Here is a 23,691-nt window from a genome sequence, read left to right as displayed (position 1 = left end):
ACAACACCGGTCACTAGAACCAGGCGTTGTACTGCACGGGGGAATGGCTTTACGCGTTCCGGCAGTATTAACGCATTTTGTTAGTTTGTAGTCCTGAAGTGTTTATTTTATTTACTTTTTCTATTCAAGAACTATAAAATATGGTTCGCCAGGGCCAAATTTGCAAGAAATTTGGCTTAAATAATCCATTTAAGTCTTGAAACGACTTTCGACCGGTATGCAACTCTTAATTTAGTAAGTGGCGTTGTTGTAGAAAGGCACTTATTTAGATAATATTTTAGTAAAATGTAAAATCTGAATTTTTTCTATTACATAATCATTTATATAGAAATTTTAAAACATTTTCCGATGCACGTCATCAATCACATCGAAATTGACACTAAAGCCTATAAACCTGACTAAATTAAATTTTAGCAAAAATGTATAAATTTGTTGACTAATTTAAAATACCAAGCAGCTCTTCATTATACTTTATAGAGCAAATGATTGTAACAGATATTTTATTTAGATTAGGGCTCAAACACACTGACGACCAGGTCGCACCGGCCAGGCCGCACCTACCTCTAAAACCATTAAGTCAAATGAGATAGCGCACACTAACGTCCTGGCCGTCCGTTGGTCGTTGCGACCAGAAGACTGCACGGAAATATTATTTTCTGCCGCTTGTTGCCGGTTTTCTTCCAAATTAATAATTTTTCAGATGAAATCCCTCAAATTCAAGGCACAATATTTTATTTTCTATAAGATATAGTGTTTTAGTGTAGTTTTTTCACACGTACAGAAAATCCAAAGAAATAGTATACAGACTGGATCAAAGGTAAACTTAAATCTAATCTCTTTTTTTTTATCAAGGGTCGATTTTAGTAAAAACTCAAAACATTTTTATATGACATACCTACTCTATTTATGGTTGGTATGATACCTGTTATTATACCTTTGAGTTTCGATGGTAAAAAATAAAAAAAATAATATTTAAAGTTTTTCTACAACCACTTGTTTTTTTTTATTAAATTAGTGTTTTAGTTGTATTGTAGTCATGTACAGATTTTGCGACATATCGACCGTCTTCTGTTATGGACAGACCGGGCAGTTCTTGAACATTTCTCGCGGAATTCATTAACTCAATGGGGGTGAAAGATACCCTCTCATAACTGTTAAGTATTTCTAATTCTTGTCTAGATTATACGGAAGAATAAGGAACTTTTATTCTCCCGCAAATATATCCGTAGGATTAGATCCATGGGCACTAAGTCAGGCGGCGTCGACGTCCAACGGCTGGGATCTTGGTTAGCTATTCAATTATTCTTGAAATTGGCTGCAAAAATTTGCTCATAACTTCAGCGTTCAGAGGCGGTGCGTCGTCTTGCTGGAAAAATATGTTTTCGAGTTCCATTAAGGGCATATCATCAATAAGGGGTCCAAAGCCTACTAGTTAAAAGTGGCAAACTTTTAAAAATTCTGTATTTCGAAGGGGATTATAACAAAATATCAAGTGTGCTATATTTTTGGAAAGGTAATTTTAAATTCTTTTCAGTTAATTAAAAATATAGACGGTGTCCCAAATAAAAAATCAATTTTTCTGTTGATAACTCTTAAATTATTAATTTTTAAAAAATTATACTTAAGCCATTAAATTCTACGTAAAAAAGTGATTTGGAAATGTTTTCATAGAAATACAAAATTTTCCAAAGCAAAAAAGTTACAGCGATTTGTTAAAAATGCACATTTTTGAAAAACACCCCGTAACTCCGAAACGGTAACAGATATCGATGTGCGGTTTTCACCATCATGTTTTTGACGAAAATTGAGCTCCAGACTGCAATATTAGTTTTCGTCTATCTCCTATAGAAAAAGGTGTTTCATTTAAAAGCGTCGAATTTGACCCACCCTGTACAAAGAGGACAACTGTATTTTAAATATTATATTTAATTTAACGTTTTTCAAACAGGATTCATTAGACTATATTTCTACTAGGTACATTATTTTGAAAAAAAAATTAAGAAAGTAACTTCAACATTCATAAAAATATAAGTAATTACTGTTCATAAAAACATAAGTTCATAAAAACATAAGTAATATTCATAAGCAACATTCATAAAAATATAAGTAATATACACTAATACTAAAATATAAGTAATATTCTTCGTTATATTGTAAACATTGAAATAACTGGAAGCTAAACTTTCTACCTGCTTATATTTAGAGCCCGTGTCTGACGATCATTTTTTACGATGGCCCTAATATGTTTACTTCTAAAGTCGATAAGGGCGCCATATCAGTAGAAAAAAGAAACAGAATATCTCCCTTTTTGTCTGTCGCGCATACACAATACTTTTTGTTTGTTGTGAATAGCAACTTCGCTTTTTAGTTAACTCGGATATTTTAACATTTCTGAAACAATATTTTCTAATTGGTAAAACGTAAAAAATCGTTAGATCTGACAACTCTGTTGACACTGGTCGTTCATCTGGCCGCAGCTAAAAACGCAATGCATCCGGCCAGCCGACGGCCAGGTCGTTGCGACCTGGTCGTCAGTGAGTTTGAGCCCTTAAAGCTGCAAAAATTAGTTTAAACCGATTTTTATTATCGCCTTGTTGGTCACATTGCGTCATGTTCAGCAATGTTGTCGTGTATTATTTGACAATTATCCTAGTGTCAGTCATTAAAACAATGACTGACACTAGGATAATTGTATAATATCGTGTTGAATTTTTGCGAGTAATTCTCGTTTTTTGCCGTTTTTCCATAGTTTTTTTTTCTTTTGAATTGCACTTCTAAGCACGAACAGTTCTTTTAAGAACTAAATTTTCAAAATTTTTTACTGCATTTTTTGAAATTGTGGATTGAAAATATGCCGAAGCCTTTAAACAGTCGAAGCAAAGCGCTTGTAGCTTCCCTAATAAATATTTTGAGCGCGAACGTGACAATAAAGGTTAATAAAATTAATTTTCTTAAAAAGGTCCGATTAAATTTATATCTCCGAAACTAAAGTTCCAAGAAAAGTCGTAATATATCTACAAATTCATTTACCCACTAGTAGATATAAAAAGCATTTTTGGTAAACTCTGTCTCAAATAGTTTCTGAAAAATAAAATTAATTTTCTTAAAAAGGTCCGATTAAATTTAAATATCCTTAAAGGCAGTCAGAGAAGTAAGATTGATTAGTAAGCACATTATACCACTTTCAAGTTATTTCTACTTATTTCAATTTGTAGCGAGTAGCTGCTGCCTTAAAAAATATATATAAAAATTATATATACTAAATATATTTATTGTCACTTTTAAATTAAGATTCATCTCATAAATCCATCACAATCTGGCAGCTCTGTCGCTATCGCTTGTCACTCAAAGTTGATGACGTGCATCGGAAATTGTTTTAAAATTTCTATATAAAGGTTTTTGTAACAAAATCATAATTATAACCTTGTTATTATACATAATAGATAAATTATATTAGGCATCGGTTAAAAAATAAAAGCTATATTCTGGTTTATTCTAAAACTATCTTCAGAATCTAAAATAACATACAAGAATTTTAAATTGACATTACATTATGAAACAATATTTTTTAATATACCGGGTGCGTCTCAAAAGTGGCTCACACCTTTATTTTTTCAGATAAAAAAAACAGATTTGTATGTTAGTATATGTCATAAATTAGGATTGATTGACGTATTCAATTGTTTTTGGTCTCTTACTGTTTCACCGGAAATTACTACAACTTTTGATTTATAAACGGCACCCTCGGTATATTGCAATGACTAAAGAATACAAGGACAAATAGCAACCGAGACCAAACTGTGACCATTCTTCCAAACAGTGCCGTTGCACATATTTTTCTTAACATAGCCGCTTGAAGCGATATTTATATTTTTGGTAAATGTTTTCACTACGCCTATGGTGTGTCCTGTGGTATCATACTAATTAATTACGAAAAAAACGTATTAAAATGTTAACAAAAGGTACAAAACTAGCGTCGACGTATAAAAAAAAATAAAAATAATAAAAAAATAAAAAAAAAATAAAAATAATTATCGAATTCAATAAAAAAAAACGCTAAAAAGGTGTAGTGGACTGTTTATTTCCCTATAAAACATAACTCCTGGCTCTTTCTTATCATTGCGCCTTTTACACTTGAAAGCTGAACAAATTACCATTGTAATAAAGTTTATACAAAGTTCACTACACACAACCAACTATTAAAAATCGCTAAAATTGTCGCTGATGACCAACCGATGATTCATTCGTTATGTCCAAAAAAATGGCGTCTAAGGTCACAAATTCTGCTGTATATGTCATTGGTATATTGCTACTTTATTCGATAGACAATGAGGGTGCAGCCACACTATCCTAAAAACGGCGTATCGGCGTAACGGCGTAATGACCTTGAATAGATTTCCAGTAATTCTATTGGCTGAAACATTCATCTGTCAGAAATTTTATCTGTCAAAAATTTCAGCCAATAGAATTACTGGAAATCGATTCAAGGTCGTTACGCCGTTACGCCGTTTTTAGGATAGTGTGGCTGCACCCTGACACTCTGAATAGAATGACATATATTCATATGTCAGCTTTTGACATTGTCGCTTAGAAACAAATAGTATCTTAAATTTCAATCCAGGGTGCCATGGCGGTGTTAAAAACAGTTTTAATCAAGGAGCCTTGGAAAAGTAGTTTTGATCGTCTAATGTTTTTCGTGTCTTGTATAGGCCGGTTAAAAGATGCACAAATCGTATTTTTAATCATATGTCAATCTTTTCAAATGGAAGAAGGGTGACTCATTAGCATATTTAGAAAAAGCATTTTTTATGAATATATTGATTCCACACACTTGGTATTTCGAGTCAAATTGTCGTTATGAACCGCATGTTACAATTTCAATTAAACCATATGCGAAAATGTCAAAAGTTGACATATAATATGTCATTCTATTCAGAGTGTCATTTTCTATCAAATAAAGTAAAAATACACCGAGGGTGCCATTTAAAAATCTAAAGTTATTGTCATTACCGGTGAAACAGGAATTGACCAAAAACAACTGAATGCGTTAATCAATCCTAATTTATGTCATATACTAACATACCAAATCGTGTTTTTTTATTTGAAAAAATAAAAAAATTATGGGAGTGAGCCACTTTTGGGACGCACCCGGTATAATAAAGACAGTACCGAGTTAAATAAATGTAGTTTTCATTTCATCCACTTCCTAAAAGCTTGCATTAATAGAACAGATGTCTGTTTTCTCTAATTTACATAATAAGATATCACTTACCAGATGAAGAAATTACAACAATCATAATTTTTTTTCTCTTTCCCTGTCGCCGATTCTATTATATGTATCTATAGAATAGATCCTGTTTTGATTAATATTAGGGTTGTAAATGTTTGACTAAAATTAATAATTTACTATTAATTTAAAAAATTAAATACGTAATTTCGATTATTAAAATTTCTTCTATACCAGGTATTTTATTATTTTTATCGTTTTTGGACTCTAAGACGTTTTTTTCTGAACTTTTATTTAAAAAACCTCTCCTAAATCTTAATAAAATATAAAAAAGTTTAAATACGATATATTTTTAATTGAATTATAGCTTTATTAAAATAAAACAAAAATACCCAGCTATGATACCGAGAGTTCAGGTGTACTGAGAAACGAGTGACAGTGTTGCATTTCTCGTCAGTTAGTTAAATAAAGAGTTAAATAAATGTAGTTTTCATTTCATCCACTTCCTAAAAGCTTGCATTAATAGAACAGATGTCTGTTTTCTCTAATTTACATAATAAGATATCACTTACCAGATGAAGAAATTAGAACAATCATAATTTTTTTTCTCTTTCCCTGTCGCCGATTCTATTATATGTATCTATAGAATAGATCCTGTTTTGATTAATATTAGGGTTGTAAATGTTTGACTAAAATTAATAATTTACTATTAATTTAAAAAATTAAATACGTAATTTCGATTATTAAAATTTCTTCTATACCAGGTATTTTATTATTTTTATCGTTTTTGGACTCTAAGACGTTTTTTTCTGAACTTTTATTTAAAAAACCTCTCCTAAATCTTAATAAAATATAAAAAAGTTTAAATACGATATATTTTTAATTGAATTATAGCTTTATTAAAATAAAACAAAAATACCCAGCTATGATACCGAGAGTTCAGGTGTACTGAGAAACGAGTGACAGTGTTGCATTTCTCGTCAGAGTCGTCAGGGAACGACCGTTACGACGGAGACAACCTATCTATCGCTCGTGTCGCACTCGTTAGAACCAAAGGGTGCAGACGTCAATTGCCAAAATCATCTAGGTATATCACCGCTACATATTGCAGCTCAATGCTCTGTTGGTGTAATATTGGGACTACTAGCAAAAGGAGGATCTTAAGCGAAATCGAGCGAGGCGTAGCGTCATTTTGGATCGGCTATTCACACCTAAGCGGCATTTGGCAGCAGCAGAACCGAAGCAGTAAATTTTCGTTTGTATTTGAGTGTATACGTAGGTGGACGACAATGACTTCGCACACGTTAGATGATTCAACATCCTCATCATCAGAAGATTTTTTGTTTGTCGCTGCAATATGTCACGAACATGAACAGAAAAAGAGCAAAAAAAGCGGCAATATTACAAACAAGTACTCAATACTACAATAATACAAACGAATACTATCAGTCGATTAATTTTTTCCGCGTCCGTGCTTTTTCAAAACACTACAAACACAAATTTTTAAAATTTAAATAACCTCTTCAAGTCGTCGCGTGGCTTGCTTTTGACGCTTCGTGATCCTCACTTGGTCGTCAGCAGGCGATCACGCGCGAGTTTAGACACGCGTGCCGCGAGCCAACGTTCCTGGGAGCGTTGAAAAATCGCAGCGCCGGACCGCGACAATACGCTTGGTGCCGCTCTGCTTAGGTGAGGACGGTATCATTTGATTACACGCAAACAATTGGAAACGTCATTTTGAAGCGCCGCACCGCGCCGCGTCGCTTCGCTCGATGCCGCTTGGGTGAGAATCGGCCTTTATACAGCACTGGAAATCCCTGTAGCCAATGACTAAAGAATCCAAGGACAAATAACACCCGAGAGCAAATTGTGACGATGACACCATCAGTGCCGTGGCACATATTTTTCTTAACCTAGCTGTTTGAAGCAATATTTATATTTTTTGATAATTGTTTTGACTACGCCTATGGTGTATCATCCTAATTAGTTACGAAAAAAACGTATTAAAATGTTAACAAAAGGTACAAAACTAGTATCGACGTATAGCACATATCAAGTACATATAGATGTTAATTGAAATTGAAGAATAATTATCGAATTCAATAAGAATACGCTAAAAAGTTGGAGTGGACTGTTTATTTACCTATGAAACGTAACTCCTGGCTCTTTCTTATCGCTGCTGCTTTTACACTTGAAAGCTGAACAACTAATCACCATTGTAATAAAGTTTATACAAAGTTTACTACACACAAACTATTAAAAATCGCTAAAATTGTCGCTGGTGACCAAATGATGACTTATTGTTTGCCACCAAAACAAAAGAAAAAGGTCACAAATTCTGCTGCAGCCCTTATAGGGGCGTTACATGTCCTTATATTCTTTAGTCATTGCCTGTAGCAAATCGAAACAAAAAAATTGTAGCATTGTTTCTGCTTCATGGGGTAACCTACTTAGAATAGTGGAATACGAAAAATGTCTATCGTTTTACAGGGTGTTTCAAAAAATATGTGCCATCTCTCGTGGGGAGATATACGGAAATCTTATATTTACTCACGTAAAAATAAGATTTATTTTTCATATCAACATAGCTCCGATTCTGCTTTGTTTCGTAGCTACGGGGTGTTAAAGTCTTAATATTTTTTCGATTTATTATAATTTTCTTCCAAAGTACTTTTAGTGATTCGAATGAAATTTTGAGGGTAAAAGCTATTATAAGTGCTACATATTTTAATGCTTAAAAAGTGTCGAAAAATTCATCTGGGACGTGCATATGGGTTATCATTCGAGGATGGAGAGCTAGCCTCTGTGGAGCCCCTCCTAAACATTCTACATTCATTCTACATGGGTTATCATTGGAATATTTAAAAAAAAACATGTGCGCCTCTGACTTTTTTCTTTTAATATCAAAATTGTGTAGGCCGTTTACTGCCAATTAAAAGTTATCTCTTGATATTTTCTCGAATTCGGCCTCCTTGATGATATAAACGCAATTTTATTAATAACCATTAATAAAATTAAAATTAATAAATTATAATATAATTTAAAAAAGGCAAAAATATATATATATATATATATATATATATAATATATATATATATATATATATATATATATATATATATATATATATATATATATATATATATATATATATGAAATGAACAGCTGATGAAGGGTAGGCCCAGAAACCGGTTGTGGGAGTGGAGCTTGGTTTCCCTTTACGACAAGCAAAACAATTTTCTTTTTACTTTTTATTTTTTTTAATTTTTTCTCTACTTTCGATTTTTCGAAATTAGAAAAAATACACAGCTAAAGGCAAGAAAATATTTATTATTTATATATATATATATATATATATATATATATATATATATATATATATATATATATATATATATATATATATATATATATATATATATATATATATATATATATATATATATATATATATATATATATATATATATATAATAAATTAAATATATTATATTTTACCTAATTTATTATTAAATATTTTTACTATTAGTTACTATTACTATTAGTCCAACCTACAGCAATTTCAAATATAAAAATAATAGTATTTAAGATAATTACAAAAAAACTAATTTCAAAAAGTTTTTTTAACATCCTGTAACTCTAAAACTATGCATTTCCATACCTATGTTTATAGGAACTTTTTTCATATTTTTTGATGAGGAACCAATGAGTACTTATTTAAAACTTTTGCAAGTTAATGATATTATTTTTTTTAAAGGTTGTTATTAGACTTGGACCAAGGCAAATTAATAAAATTACATTTATCTTATCAAGGAGGTCGAAATCGACAAAATATCAACAGAAAACTTTTAATTGACATTAAACTGCTTGTCGCCTAAAATCTTGCGGGCCGATAAAGCGATGACGGTGATACATATTTTTAACGAACGACTTAAGGTTTAAATTTACATTTAGAGGCTCGCCTCAATACCATCTTTTTACGCGCGAACTACTCCATATATTTTACCTCTCTTCAACTGAAGGTTTTGCCTATGGCATTTCTTTTCATTCTATTTACATTATTATCAAGCATTAAGATATCGAGGAAAGCCGGCGTTCTGCTAGTGCGGGGTCTCACAATACGCCAGACAAGGAAAAGCGTGAAGCAAACCTCTGCACATATGCCTCTTAAAGAACAAATGAGATGGATATACATTGTCGAGTTTATTTCGAGTTTTTTTTTATGTGGCATATAAACTTTTTATAACACTTTTTTTACACTTATACTGTGATTAGATGTGAAATTTAAGTATCTATCTGCGTTTGTGAGTTTTTTGTAAACATCTAAAATTAGTTTATTTTGAAACTTTGACACTAAAACATCAAGAAATGGCAAACGATTACCTCTCTCTATTTCTAAAGTAAATTTAGAAAGTAGTAAGTTAGTAGGTTCTCGAGAATTTATATAATCCAAAAAAATGTCTATTTCAGAAACGTTATGTTGCCATATTGCAAAAATATCATCAACATAACGCAGCCGTATTATAGGCTTTTTTGAAAAACTATTTATTGTATTATTTTCAAAATCTTCCATAAAAATATTACTTAACAAAAGAGAGAGAGGTGATCCCGGTAATCCCATTGCCATACCTAAATCTTGTTGAAAAAAATCATAATTTACATCTATGTTTAATATTGTTCTATCTATTAAATGTTTATCTTGTTCTGATCTATCTATTTTAAGTGATTTATCTACCGGCACATTAGTTTATTTTTTATTTTATTAGTGTATTTTGTTTTGTTTTTTTCAAAACACAAAATACACTTAGATCCGTTTTATCATCAACCAATGAATACAGAACAAACAAAAAATATAATATACCAAATACCATGTGAATGCGATAAATTTTACATTGGTGAGGAAAGGGAGATTTTCACAAATCTATGATTTGTCAGCATTCATGGGATATTATTATAATGAAAGAAGCGATAGCCTCTAAAAGAAAAATAAAAGAGGCTTTTTTAATGCAGTCTAATAAAAATAAATGTATTGTTCATGCATCTGTAGATGTTAGTAATGTATGGCAATCGCTTCTTTGATTTTAATGAACATAACATAAATAAACATAACATACGTAAAATTTAAAAATAATCATACAGAAAGTTTGGGGCTTTTTAGTTTTACCTTATTAAGTAATTGTTATCAGGTATTTAATGTTAATTTTGAAGTTTAACTTGATCTAATGTCATTTTAACAGAACGTCAACGGTTTTTGTAGACGTATCTGTTTAAAAAAAACTAAAGTGTTCTCGAATATTTGAATTTAAATATTTTAAATAGTTTTTTCTTTATTCTTTGTATTTTTTTGCTTCCGACGACGGAAAGAGATAAACTTTCCGAAACGTTAAGCATTTTTTGTTTGTTAGGTAAATTTGTATAACTGTAAACTTAACTTCTGACAAGTAGTTTCCGTTTGGGTTTAACGCAGAAGTGTTTACAAAAAATATCAATTTTATTTTGTAGATTTTTTTTTCAGTGGCGAAAACCTCATATAGGATTTTTTGGAAACGGTGTTAGGTTTCTTGGGGGTTTATAGATATATAAAGTGCACTAAAACTCTTACTTTTATTTACAATTTCAAAATTATAAGTCATTCAAAACTAAACTAATGACATGAGCTTGGCCGTTTTTTTACTCCGATAAATATACCTCCCTCTTTTCAATTTGGTGAATATCTCAGTGGTGGACGAATTACTCGATTTGATCTTCGTGGTATCTTTCGAGTGTGAGGTGTATTCTCTGGTCTGGTATCATTGGAGGTTCTGGTTCACGAATTGATGTTTGACGATGCGATGCTGACCACGACAGGTTTAGTTCTCCATTTACTATTGGTCAGCTTCCTTATTAGGGAATTTCGTGCTTCTACTTTTTTACGTGTTTTTTCGCAGTGATATTTGTAAGTCAATGTTCTGTCCAGCACGACGCGCGACGCCAAGATAGGTAGGCATATCTGTGTGTTCTAGTGGTGTCCCATCCCATGTGACATTAAGTCTGCTCGCCTGTCTCGAATTCAGGTGGAATACACTCACTTTAGTTTTGGTTGGGTTTTAAAGAATTCTTTTTGTAATAAGTTGACACTGTTTTTGTTTCTAGTTTCTCCTCGATATCTTCGAACCTTTGCCTTTAACTGTTATTGCTAGGTCATCTGCATATGCAAAGGTTCTAGTGTTATCTGGAATAGATTGGTCATTTGTGTATATGTTAAAAAGAATTGGTGCCAGCACAGAACACAGAATTGGTGCCCCCTTGCGCCAGTCCATTCTTCTGGTATCGCCATCGACTCTTTTTGCCCGTGAGCGCCACGGAAAACTGCCTGTTTTGGAGCAAGGATTCTAGTATCTTGACTAGGTGGTAATCTTTCAAGGTCTCGTTGGCTTTATGCAGTAATAACTTGTGGTTTACCGCGACATAGGCGGAACTGAGGTCGACTAGGGCCAACCCTGTGATCTGTTTACTATCAAAACCCTCCTCGATATATTCTGTCAATGCGAGGATTTGACTGGTGCAGGACTTTCCAGGTCTCAAACCTGCTAGGTGTGGAATCAGCTTTGAATCGACGGTCTTCTCTATTCTGTAGAGGATTAGTCTTTCGTAGAGCTTAAACAGATGGCAAAAGAAGGGATATGGGTCGGTAGCTTTTTGGAGACTCTGGATCTTTTCCGGGTTTAGGGAGAGCTACTACTTCCGTCACAGTTTTGGAATTTGAAAGGTTTCGCAACATATGTTGAAAAGCTATAATATAGTATGTTATAATAAAGCTAAATATCCATTCTTTGGTTCCAGTCTCGAAATTGTTGATCTGTTCCATAGAGATATCATCAATCCCAGCGGTTTTCCCATTCTTCATGGTATTTATACTGTATCATCAGTTCGTAACCGGTATCATCAAGTCTCGTTAGATTGAGGCGAGTGCGAAGGTCTCGTCCTAAGAACAATTGAGCTGGAGACTGTCTTGTGGTGGAATGTGGTGTTTTGCGATATTGTCGAAGGAATTGGTTAAGATTACTCTGTAGGTGTCGATTTCGTAGTTGTTATTGTATATAGTGCGTCTTTCACTGTTTGCGCATACCGTTCCGCTTGTCCATTTGTTGATGGATCGTACGGTGCTGATAGTTTCTGGTATTTCGCTTCACTATTTTTCAGGAAAATCTTGAATTCTTCTGCAATGAATTATCCATTGTCTGAAACAAGAGTGATTGGTGTACCATATGCTGTGAAGAGGTTGTCCATAATAGCGATTGTTGAAGCTGCTGTGGTAAGGATGGTAGGTTTTACTTCAACCCATTTGCTGTAAGCGTCAACAACGATTAACACCATCGTGTCGGCTACTGGACCTGCGTAGTCAATATGAATACGTTCCCATGGTGGAACGAAATCGTGGTCACGAAATATGGGTGGTTCATGCGCTTGTGTTGCACATGCGGCGAAAGACTTAGCAAGTCTCTCAATGTCTGCGTCTATGCCTGGCCAAAAAACAAAGGAACGTGTCAATTCTTTCATTTTGCCTATGCCTATTTGAGCTACATGAAGATCGTCGAGGATGGCTTCTCGTAGAGAAGGCGGAATCACTACTCTATGCTCAAACATCAAGCAGTTGGCTGCTAGAGTATACTTAACTTCGGGAGCTTTAAAGTTGTGGTATACTAAATGCTGTCCATCTTCCAAATTTTCACGATTTTTCCAAGGTGTAGGTCTTAATAGGTTTCGCGTGCGATTGCGAGACAATACAAAATACAATACAAGAGCTTCTGAGACATGTTCCGTAAAGATACATTTATCTCGGTTTAGCTTGGGCCCATGTTGCCTAAATCGGTCTAAGATTAAGTTCAATGCTTGAATCAGTTTACCAAAATTGTCGGCAAATACAATAATGTCATCGAAAAAACTTACATTTTCAAGTCCTTGTAGTCGCAGCACTGTCTCCATTCGTCTTTGCCAGATAGCAGGAATGTTGGCTGCACCATACACTGCTCGTTTTGGCCGGATGAGACCATGAGTTTGAGTATTAAGCGTTAGTACATGGCTGAACTCTTCATCAACCTCGAGATGGGTGTAGGCGTCTGTAACATCCAAGTGGCAGAAAAGAGAAGCGCCTGGCAGTCGGTTGAACAGGTGTCCGATTTTCCGAATCGGATGTTTATCGATGATGTTCCTTGGGTTGAGTGTTGGCTTGTAATTACCAGTGATTCTTAGTTTCCCATTTTTCTTGATGACAACGTGTGTTGTTGATGTCCACTCTGAATAATCGACTCTTTCGTAGAAGCCGGATGAAATTTTTGACTCGATTTCCTTGGCGTACGCATCACGGAGAGCAACTGGTATATCTCGAGCACGGGCGAAGATAGGAGTAGCGCCATTTTTCAAATACATTTTCGCTGGTGGTCCTGAGATTTTTCCAGGGACATTGCTGAACACGTCTTAGTGCAGGTTGAGGATGATGTCAAGTTGCCTTTGATGTTCCAAGGACAAAGGTTATTTGGCTGAAAGCTTATGAATTAGATCCGGTTTTGCAAAGGGGCGTTCAAAGTTGATCTCTTGGCAGCAATGTTTTCTGCTGGTTTGTCTTCCGTGACATTATTTGTACCCCGTGTTGTCTTCGATCGACATACTTTGCTGATGTGTCCCTTCTTTACACACTTGAGACAGTTTGCATTGAGGAATCTGCACTGACTTCGAGGGTGATTTTCACCACAACCTGAGCATACTGGCTGATTGTCTGTGGATGTCTGATTTGTTTGGTTATACCTTGCTTGATTTGGCGATTTCTGGTGTCGGCGTGTTGATGAACTGTTTGGTCGCTGATTACAATTTTTTCGAGATGAAGGTTTTTCGTATCTAATCCGGTTCGTTGCATCTGGTTTGGTGGCAACAGTCTTTACTTCGTCAAGTGTTTCGAGTGGCTTCGAGTGCGTAGACGATTTCGTATGCAGCGGTGAAGTTCTCTGGCTTCTTGGCGATGATTTCGTCACACATTTCTCTTAACTCTAGACCTGCGATTTGTTCGATCAACGTTCTGTCGGGGAATGCTTCATATTCACAATAGGTTGCCGCTTGTCGCAGTCTTAAGGTAAAACTAGCAATCGATTCTCTTGGTTTTTGCACGGTGCTTCGAAATTTGATACTTTCAGCAAACTTATTGCGTGTTGCATCGAAATGAACAGTAAGTTTCGTTTAAATTTAAAAATATGTTAAAGATTTTGGATCTTCAGGACTGCCAAGGATCTTAAGGCATCGTTGAGCTCAGAACCCATATAGACACGTGCATAATGAGCATGTTGTTCTTCAGGGATGTAACTCAGATTGAGCGCCCAGGTGAACCGTGTAAAGTACTCTGTGATTGTAGTTCAATCGCCAGCGCGATATGCTTGCATGGAGAATTGGGGTGGTCGAGACTGTGCTGATGACGTTGGTTCTGTTTGACCAGGTATTTGCTTGCGACTGTCATATGGCGTTGGCAATTAATCCCGATAGTTGTTGGAGTAATTCTAGTATTACTTGAGCCATGTTGAACAACGTTTATGAACAGAAGACTTACCAACGTGGCGATGAAACTGTATTTGAGCACGAGGTTTGAAGTTGCAGTTTGACGTTGCAGTTCTTAGATTTCGTTCCTGTGTTACACTTTCACGAGTTTATGTATCTATCCCGCTTCTGACACCACTGTTATGTTTCTTGGGGGGTTTATAGATATATAAGTGCACTAAAACTTACTTTTATTTAAAATGCAAATTCAAAATTACAAGTCATTCAAAACTAAACGTATGACATGAGCTTGACAGTTTTTCAGGTTTCACAGGTAGGGATGTACTCCAATAAATATATAACATTCCTCCCTCTTTTCAATTTGGTGAATATCTCAATAGTGGACGATTTACTCGATTTGATTTTCGTGGTATACTTGGAGTGTGAGGTCTTCTCTGGTATCACTGGAGGTTATGATTCCCGAATTGGTGTTTTCGCAGCTGGTGCAATTGGTGGTTCTTCATAAAATCGAATATGGCGTTGACAATCATTTGTTAGTACCTGTATTGGTCCTTGAAAGTTCTTATTTGGGCTATATGACGTCTTATTTGTTTATCTTCATAGTTGATTTCATAGTGGAGATCACTTATTCGTTTAGAAATTGTCCCAGGGAGCCATTTGTCGATCTTCTGGTTACCAGATCAGAAATACACTCTTTGTCCATCTTCCAAGGAGCGAAAGGTGGAGCGCATTTCAGCTCGTTGTTTTTCTAACACTTTCGTTGATATATCATCAGATCTCGTTAGATTGGGGCGAGTGCGAAGGTCTCGTCCTAAGAACAATTGACTTGGGGACTGTCTTGTGATGGAATGTGGTGCTTTGCGATATTGTCGAAGGAATTGGTTAAGATTACTCTGTAGTGTCGATTTCGTAGTTTTTATTGTATATAGTGCGTCTTTCACTGTTTGCGCATACCGTTCCGCTTGTCCATTTGTTGATGGATGGTATGGTGCTGATAGCTTGTGGTATTTCACTCCACTATTCTTCAGGAAAGTCTTGAATTCTTCAGCAATGTTTTGTCTACCGTTGTCTGAAACAAGAGTGATTGATGTACCATATGCTGTGAAGAGGTTGTCCATAATAGCGATTGTTGAAGTTGCTGTGGTAAGGGTGGTAGGTTTTACTTCAACCCATTTGTTGTAAGCCTCGACAACGATTAACAACATCGTGTTGGCTACTGGACCTGCGTAGTCAATATGAATAAGTTCCCATGGTGCCTTTGGGTACTCCCAGTGGTGGTCACGAAATTTGGGTGGATCATACGCTTATGTTACACATGCGGCGCAAGACTTAGCAAGTCTCTCAATGTCTGCGTCTATGCCTGGCCAAAAAACAAAGGAACGTGCCAATCCTTTCATTTTGCCTATGCCTATTTGAGCGACATGAAGATCGTTGGGGATGGTGTCTCGTAGAAAAGGCGGAATCACTACTCTATGTTCAAACGTCAAGCAGTTGGCTGCTAGGGTATACTTAACTTCGCGAGCTTTAAAGTTGTGGTATACTAAATCTTGTGGATCTTCTAGAATTTTCACGATTTTTCCAAGGTGTAGGTATTTTCTCGTTTCGCGTGTGATTGCTTCTGCTCTCACTTGTAGTTGCTGAGTTTGATGTATAGCAAAACAATCGAAATCGTCGAAATCCTGTGCTTCTTCCCTTTGTGACGAAGAAGAGTTGTCAATGATGTTTACTGTAGAAGTTAATGGTGCTCTGGAACAATAGTCTGCGTTAGCGTTGTCTTTAGAAGTCTTGAAAACAATGTCGTAGTCAAAGTGTGCCAGATAGTCAGCATAGTTGGCCATGTGACCGATACACGGTAGTGACTTCTCAGGATACAGAATTTGTGTCAATGGCTGGTGATTTGTGATAAGCGTGAAGTGGCGTGCGTACAAGTAATTGAAGAAATTTTGTACCGCCCATAGCGATTGGCCGTTGCTTAGTCGATGAGAGAACACTGCACCGAGACTTGTTTTGCTGGCGTCGGTGGCTAACAGAAGAGGCAAGGTTGGAACATACTGGATGAATACTTGCAGTGAAGTTAGAGCGTTCTTAATATCTTCGTAAGCTTTGTTGCCTTCTGGAGTCCAGATGAATGGGTCTTTAAGTAGCATATCTCAGTGGTCTATCTCTTGTAGATAGATCTGGAATAAACGAATTATAAAAAGTTGCTTTTCCAAGAAACAGATGTAGTTCTTGTGGAGTTACTGGTTTGGGTGCATCACGTATTGTACGGATATGTATATCATATTTGTGGATTCCGGATGCATCAATCTTGTGACCAAGAGCTTCTAAGACATGCTCCGCAAAGGTACATTTATCTCGGTTTAGCTTGTGCCCATGTTGCCTAAATCGGACTAAGATTAAGTTCAATGCTTGAATTAGTTTATGAAAATTGTCGGCAAATAAAATAATCGAAAAAACTTACATTTTCAAGCCCTTGTAGCACTGTCTCCATTCGTCTTTGCTAAATAGCAGGAATGTTGGCTGCACCATACACTGCTCGTTTTGGCTGGATGAGACCATGAGTTGGAGTATTAAGCGTTAGTGCATAGCTGAACTCTTCATCGACCTCGAGATGGGTGTAGGCGTTTGTAACATCCAAGTGGTAGAAAAGAGAAGCGCCTGGCATTCGGTTGAACAGGTGTTCGGTTTTCGGAATCGGATGTTCATCGATGATGATTCTTGGGTTGAGTGATGGCTTGTAATTACCAGTGATTCTCAGTGTTCCATTCTTCTTGACGACAACGTGTGTTGTTGATTTATAGCAGTCTTTACTTTAAGTTTCAGGGTTATCATCTATTCCGTCAGTAATTTCTTGCCTGTTTTCGCCCCGATTTAAGGTACCCTTCCTGGTTTTTCTCTTTTTTTCTTTTTTTAACTTTAGGACCATTTTGTTGTGCGTTACCTAAATTTTGTCCTTGCTCCGTTCTACCAGATGAACTAGTTGACTCAAGGCCTACATTGGTTATTTTGTCTCCTTCACTAATATTCTGTTCATCTAAGAAAGCAGGAGCTTTTCTGACTTTTTTATATAATATATTAAACATTTCATGCCGGTTATTTTGGATAATATTGTTTAAATACTTTGTTTTGTTGCCTGCCTTATCAAAACAAAGATCATGCAATTTTTCAAAGGTAAGGCAAATATTAAGTCCTACTCCATGTAATATCTTGGATAAACCCTTTGGCGTAAAAAGTTCTTTCTTGGCTAAGAAGTGATTTTCTTTATTAAAATAAACTTTATGAAAATTTCTTAAAATAGAAGTGGCATTATTTCCTGCCATGGACAATATATTGGATAAATCACTAGGCGTAAAACCCACCTTACGGAAATCAGCTAAAAGCTGCGTTTTGTTTCCTACCTCATCAAAACAAACATCATGAAAATCTTTTAAAACAGAACAAATATTAGCTCTTACTCCATGCAATATATTACATAAATTGCTCAGCGTAAAACCTTTTTCGTCATTTAAAAAATGGTTTAAATACTTTTTTGTTTCTCCTATAAAACAAAAATCATGAAATTTTTCTAAACTATCCGCTGCTCCACTTAATATACTGCACAAATCACATGTCCTAAAACCTGCCTTATAGAAGTCATCTAAAAGTTTTGTTCTTTTTCCTTCATCATTAAAACAAACGCTATGCAATCTTTTTGAGATGGAAGAAATATGAACTCCTGCTTTACATAACATACAGGATAAGTTACTTGGCTCAAAACCTGCCCCATAGAAATCATCTAAAAGTTGTGTTCTTTTTCCTTCGTCGTTAAAACAAACACTATGCAATTTTTCAAAAGCATCTTTAGCACTAGCTCCTGCTCCACCTAAAATACTGGATAAGTTATACATCGTAAAAGTTTTTTCCCCATCTTTTTTCTCAATAAAATGCTTTAAATACTGCTTTTGATTTCCTTGCTCATCAAACCAAAGATCACATAAATCTTTAAAAGCTTTAGGAGCATTAGTTCCTGCTCCACCTAGAATACTGGATATATTAGATATATTTATTCCTTCTTTCTCTAGAGTTTTTAAATATTGTGTTCGATTTCCTTTTTTATCAAACCAAAGGTTGTATAAATCTTTAAAAGCTTTAGAAGCACTAGTTCCTGCTCCATGTAAAATACTAGATACAGTAGATAGATTTATTCCTTTTTCTTCTAAAGTTTTTAAATATTGCGTTTTATTCCCTTGTTTATCAAACCAAAAGTCATATAAGTCTTTAAAAGCCTTTGCAGCACTAGATCCTGCTCCACTTAAAATACTGGACATATTAGATAGATTTATCCCCCTTTCTTCTAGAGCTTCTAAACATTGTTTTTTATTCCCTTGCTTATCAAACCAAAAGTCATACAAGTCTTTAAAAGCTTTTGCAGCACTAGATCCGGCTCCACTTAAAACACTGGACATATGAGATAGATTTATCCCCTTTTCTTCTAGAGCCTCTAAATAATGTTTTTTATTCCCTTGCTTATCAAACCAAAGTTCATATAAGTCTTTAAAAGCTTTTGCAGCATTAGTTCCTGCTCCACCTAGAATACTGGACATATTAGATATATTTATTCCTTCTTTCTCTAGAGTTTTTAAATATTGTTTTTTATTTCCTTGCTCATCAAACCAAAGACCATATAAGTCTTTAAAAGCTTTTGCAGCATTAGCTCCTGCTCGATGCAAGATACTGGACATATTAGATAGATTTATTCCCTCTGTCTCTAGAGTTTTTAAATGTTGTTTTTTATTTCCTTGCTCATTAAACCAAAGGTCATATAAATCTTTAAAAGCTTTAGGAGCATTAGTTCCTGCTCCACCTAGAATACTGGATATATTAGATAGATTTATTCCTTCTTTGTCTAGAGTTTTTAAATATTGTGTTCTATTTCCTTTTTTATCAAACCAAAGGTTATATAAATCTTGAAAAGCCTTAAAAGCACTAGTTCCTGCTCCACTTAAAATACTGGACACACGAACTAGGTCTACTCCATTTTCTTCTAGTTTTATTAAATATTTTGTTTTTCTTCCATTATGATTAAACCAAAGGTCATATAAGTCTTTAAAAGCTTTTGCAGCTTTAGCTCTTGCTCCATGCAAAATGCTTGATATATTAGATAGATTTATTCCTTTTTCTTCCAGAGTTTTCAAGTATTGGGTTTTATTTCCTTTTCCATCAAACCAAAAGTCATATAAGTCTTTAAAAGCTTTTACAGCACTATCTCCTGCTCCATGCAAAATACTGGATACTGTAGATAGATTTATTCCTTTTCTTTTCAAAACTTCTAGACATTTTTTTCCTTCTCCTTTAACTAAAAAACCTAAGAACTGATAAAACACAGCCGTTCCTTCTCTGCCAACCACACTTTTAGCAAATTTAAATTCCTCATTAACGTCTTTATTTTGAATCGCCTGATAACTAAATCTATTATGGTTGATATCTTCTAAAATCTTTTCTATTATTCCTTTTGTGACAGGACCAAGTTCATGAGATTCTAACCAACGTAATGCTATTTCATGTAACTTTTCGCAATTATATGGAATATTGGACTGATTATTTATTTTACCTCTAATAACACTATTCAACTTTTCCCTATTAGGCTGGTTGACCACAAATACTAATTTATCTAAAAATTTCTCTTTTGTTTCTTTTTCATTTTCATCAGACAGTCCTCCTTCTCTTTCTTTCTGTAAAGAAGGTGGAAGCTTTAATAGACTTAAAAGCTTTTTTCTTGTTGTTTCCTCTTGCGAAAATTGATAAAGACCATTCCCACCTATACATGAACAATCTCTTAAAATTTTATACTTCTTCTTTCGAATATCCATAATATCAAATTTCAAAGGATAAAAATCTTTAGATTGACCCTTTTTTAATTCCTTTTCTTCCGTAAGATCTAGATCTGCATTAGTATAGATAATAAAATATTCTATACTTTCTTCTAATTTTTCAACAAAAAGAGTAAAAAGCTTATCAATAGAAAACGTATTATTCTGTTGTCTGGAGGGAAATAACTGACTATAATCAATATTACTATCTGCGTTATGAGCCTCTAAGTAAGTAGCTCTACCTTTATAATTGATAGTAATATTATTAGATGTGTCACGGCTTTTTCCTTCAAAATTTATGGAAATCATATTTTTATGCAAGAACATGTCATGCAAAAAAAGCTTTAATAAATTAAATTCATATATAATTCCAGATATATAGTTTCCAAGTTTTTTATGCTCTTCTAAATTACTTAATATTCTTTCTTGTAATATTATATAATTATAATTATCTTGAACTTCACTATTTTTTTTCATTTCACTTTTAATACTGCTGTTCAGCTCTTCTCTATTAGGCTGATTAACTGCAAATACTAATTTATCTAAAAATGCTTCTTTTATTTCTTTTTCAAACCCCTGAGAAAGCTCTCTTTTTTTTATTACTTTCTGCACGGCAGGCGAGAATTTTAATCGCTTTAAGAGTTCCTCTCTTGTTGTTTTATCTTGTGAAAACTGATAAAAACCATGCCCTTGTATGTTATTACTTGTAAATAAAAAGTTTTTTAGAATGTCGTATTCCTCTATATTTATGCTATAAAACTTAAAAGGATAAAAGTTTTTGGATCGTCCTTGTTTTAATTTCTTTTCTTCTGTAAGATCCAAGCCTGAATTAGTATAGACAATAAGATATTTCACATTATATAAACTGATATAGAGATCTGATTTAGAGATTAGATGTTTAACAAAACTATCAAAGTAACTATTAACAGAAGAACTTCGTCTTTCTTTATTAAATAACCTAGCATAACTGATATTATTATCTATATAATTTTCCACATTTTCAACTTGTATATGAATAGACTTCCCCTTAGAGCGGAGAACGATATTACTAAATTTGTCAATTTCAGAATCTCCAAACGCTAATGACAATGAAGGATATTTATGTTCATATGTAGACTTTCTAAGTAAGCACAGCACTGATAAGTCTAATTGATACATAAGTTCAATCAAATGATGAGGAATGTGTCGCTTAGTCTGAAAAGCATTATGCAGTTCGTCCTGTTCAGGGTTATCCTGTAAATCACTAGGCGATTCTAACTCTTCATTACTAGCAACATTTACATCCATGCGCGCCCTTTTTGGTGCTTTATTATCTTTATCTGTAACAGAACGCCCACGTTTTCTACCCGTTTTATGATTTTCCTTACCTGGACTTCTTGGGCAACCACTTTGTTTGTATGTAGGGTTTTCAATACCTTGTAATGGTGTAGAAATGTAAGATTGAGAAATATTGTTTGAATCTGAACCTACCACATTACCGTAAGCTTCGACTCTATAAACTTTTATGCTTCTCTTTATATCTTTTTCAATATTACTAAGAAGTGGTACAAAATGGTTCCTGTAATTCACTATGTAAATAATATTATTACCTGTACCTACCTTGCCTTTAGTAACATGTAATCCATCTATCTCTTTATCTCTCAATTTTATAATCTTAACTTTCACCTCATACTTATCACATATCATTTTCCCTTCAACTTCCGGTCTTCCCCATATAGCGTTTTCCAACTTTAGAATTTCTATTTCTGAACCAGAGCTTGTATTTTCTATGTCTTCTGCAGTAAATCCAATACGCAGAATATATTCACAAAGTTTTTCACCTTCTCCTTTTAAAGCCCTACCCAACCATGAACCTTTTTTTGATTGATTAACTTGTTGTGCATATTGCTTACAATTTTCCCGCAAAGACTTTACACTAAATCCTTTACTACCTGTAATCAGACCTTTATCTTTTAGCTCGTTCAATCCTTGAGCTATGGAATCAAAGAAACAATCCCCTTCACCTACAGCAGCTCCTATCTTAAAGCCCTCAGGCGATTTCTTCCTTAGTGTCTCTAAAAGTTGATTAAGCTTCTTTTTTTCCTCTTCATCACTTGCATTTTTTATCCTACTAAAAATGGAAATAGGATCTCTAGTAACGAAATCTGACTTTTTTAGAGTGCTCTCACTACTTGGTGATTTACCGGACTCTTTACTATCTGCTAACATATTGACTCACTACTCACTATACCAAACCAAAACCAGCAAAACTATTCACACGATAGTCGAAAAAATCAACAAAACAAAAAAGGTGTGTATCCGGTGACTGACCTTAAGCCTGTATTTGCTGCATTTGATCATCGATACTTCGCAAGCGCACATCGTCGATGTTGCCAAATGGCAGTTTATTTTCGAATTATTTACAGTAGAAAACAAATGATTTTTTGAGTGTTAATCAGTAATAATACAAATTCTATAATTCATTTTATAATTTCAGATTTATCTTGATCAAAACCATATCAAAACTTAAGGTAAGAAGGATAATGGAGATTGTGAAGTTAAGTTATTATAATTGTAATCAGAGTTGTAAGTAATATAATATTGTAATAATAATACCATTTATTTATACAGGTTGTTAATTTGTTTATTACTCGCGGCAAGAGCTTTATGGTTGAAATATGGCAACCTCGGCCCGCTCGTCGATCAATTATATGTATTGAAGTACCGCATGACGAGTTTTATAGCACAAGTCGATGAGATAGAGGTAACAGTTGACCTAGTTTGATTGTAGTGTGTTTGTATCACAATTTCTTAAAAATATCAAGTTAGTGGTTAGTGAGTTGATAGCAATTGCCGAGGCACATATTTTATCGAAAAATGCTGATAGGATTAAAATAAGCTTTATGTTTTCACTTTTTCTCTTTAGAAGGGATATGGATTATGCCGTAGAATACATTACAGTATTTAATATCCTGTACTTTGATATATTCTTTTCTTAATTTACTTAATTTCTTGTTTCCTGTAATACCAAAACTAAAATTATTATTTATTATCTTGATAATATGGTGAAGGTTTATTTTTGATCTCATTAAATTTATACACTTTAAGCAAAAC

At 34.2% G+C, this 23,691-nt stretch overlaps 3 protein-coding genes across 3 annotated transcripts; all 3 read right to left on the bottom strand.

The window, feature by feature from the left end:
- Positions 1-10,812: 10,812 nt before the first annotated feature.
- LOC115874781 lies at positions 10,813-22,907 on the bottom strand. The gene is made up of 2 exons (XM_030890056.1): positions 17,211-22,907; positions 10,813-17,139 (listed from the first exon to the last, which is right to left on the bottom strand). Exon 1 carries the CDS (start codon positions 22,804-22,806, stop codon positions 17,590-17,592), a length of 5,217 nt encoding a protein of 1,738 aa, XP_030745916.1. The 5' UTR covers positions 22,807-22,907; the 3' UTR covers positions 10,813-17,139; positions 17,211-17,589.
- Positions 15,430-15,954, bottom strand: LOC115874485 (uncharacterized protein K02A2.6-like). The gene has a single exon (XM_030889635.1). The coding sequence runs from the start codon at positions 15,952-15,954 to the stop codon at positions 15,430-15,432; it is 525 nt and encodes a 174-aa protein (XP_030745495.1).
- Positions 16,054-16,896, bottom strand: LOC115874484 (uncharacterized protein K02A2.6-like). The gene has a single exon (XM_030889634.1). The coding sequence runs from the start codon at positions 16,894-16,896 to the stop codon at positions 16,054-16,056; it is 843 nt and encodes a 280-aa protein (XP_030745494.1).
- Positions 22,908-23,691: the final 784 nt, after the last annotated feature.

The sequence above is a fragment of the Sitophilus oryzae genome, unplaced genomic scaffold (assembly GCF_002938485.1).
Source record: "Sitophilus oryzae breed Bouriz unplaced genomic scaffold, Soryzae_2.0 scaffold_1297_pilon_pilon, whole genome shotgun sequence".
Taxonomy (NCBI): Eukaryota; Metazoa; Arthropoda; class Insecta; order Coleoptera; family Curculionidae; genus Sitophilus; species Sitophilus oryzae.
Note: the sequence above shows the minus strand (reverse complement) of the source record. Positions and strands in the feature narration are given on the sequence as shown.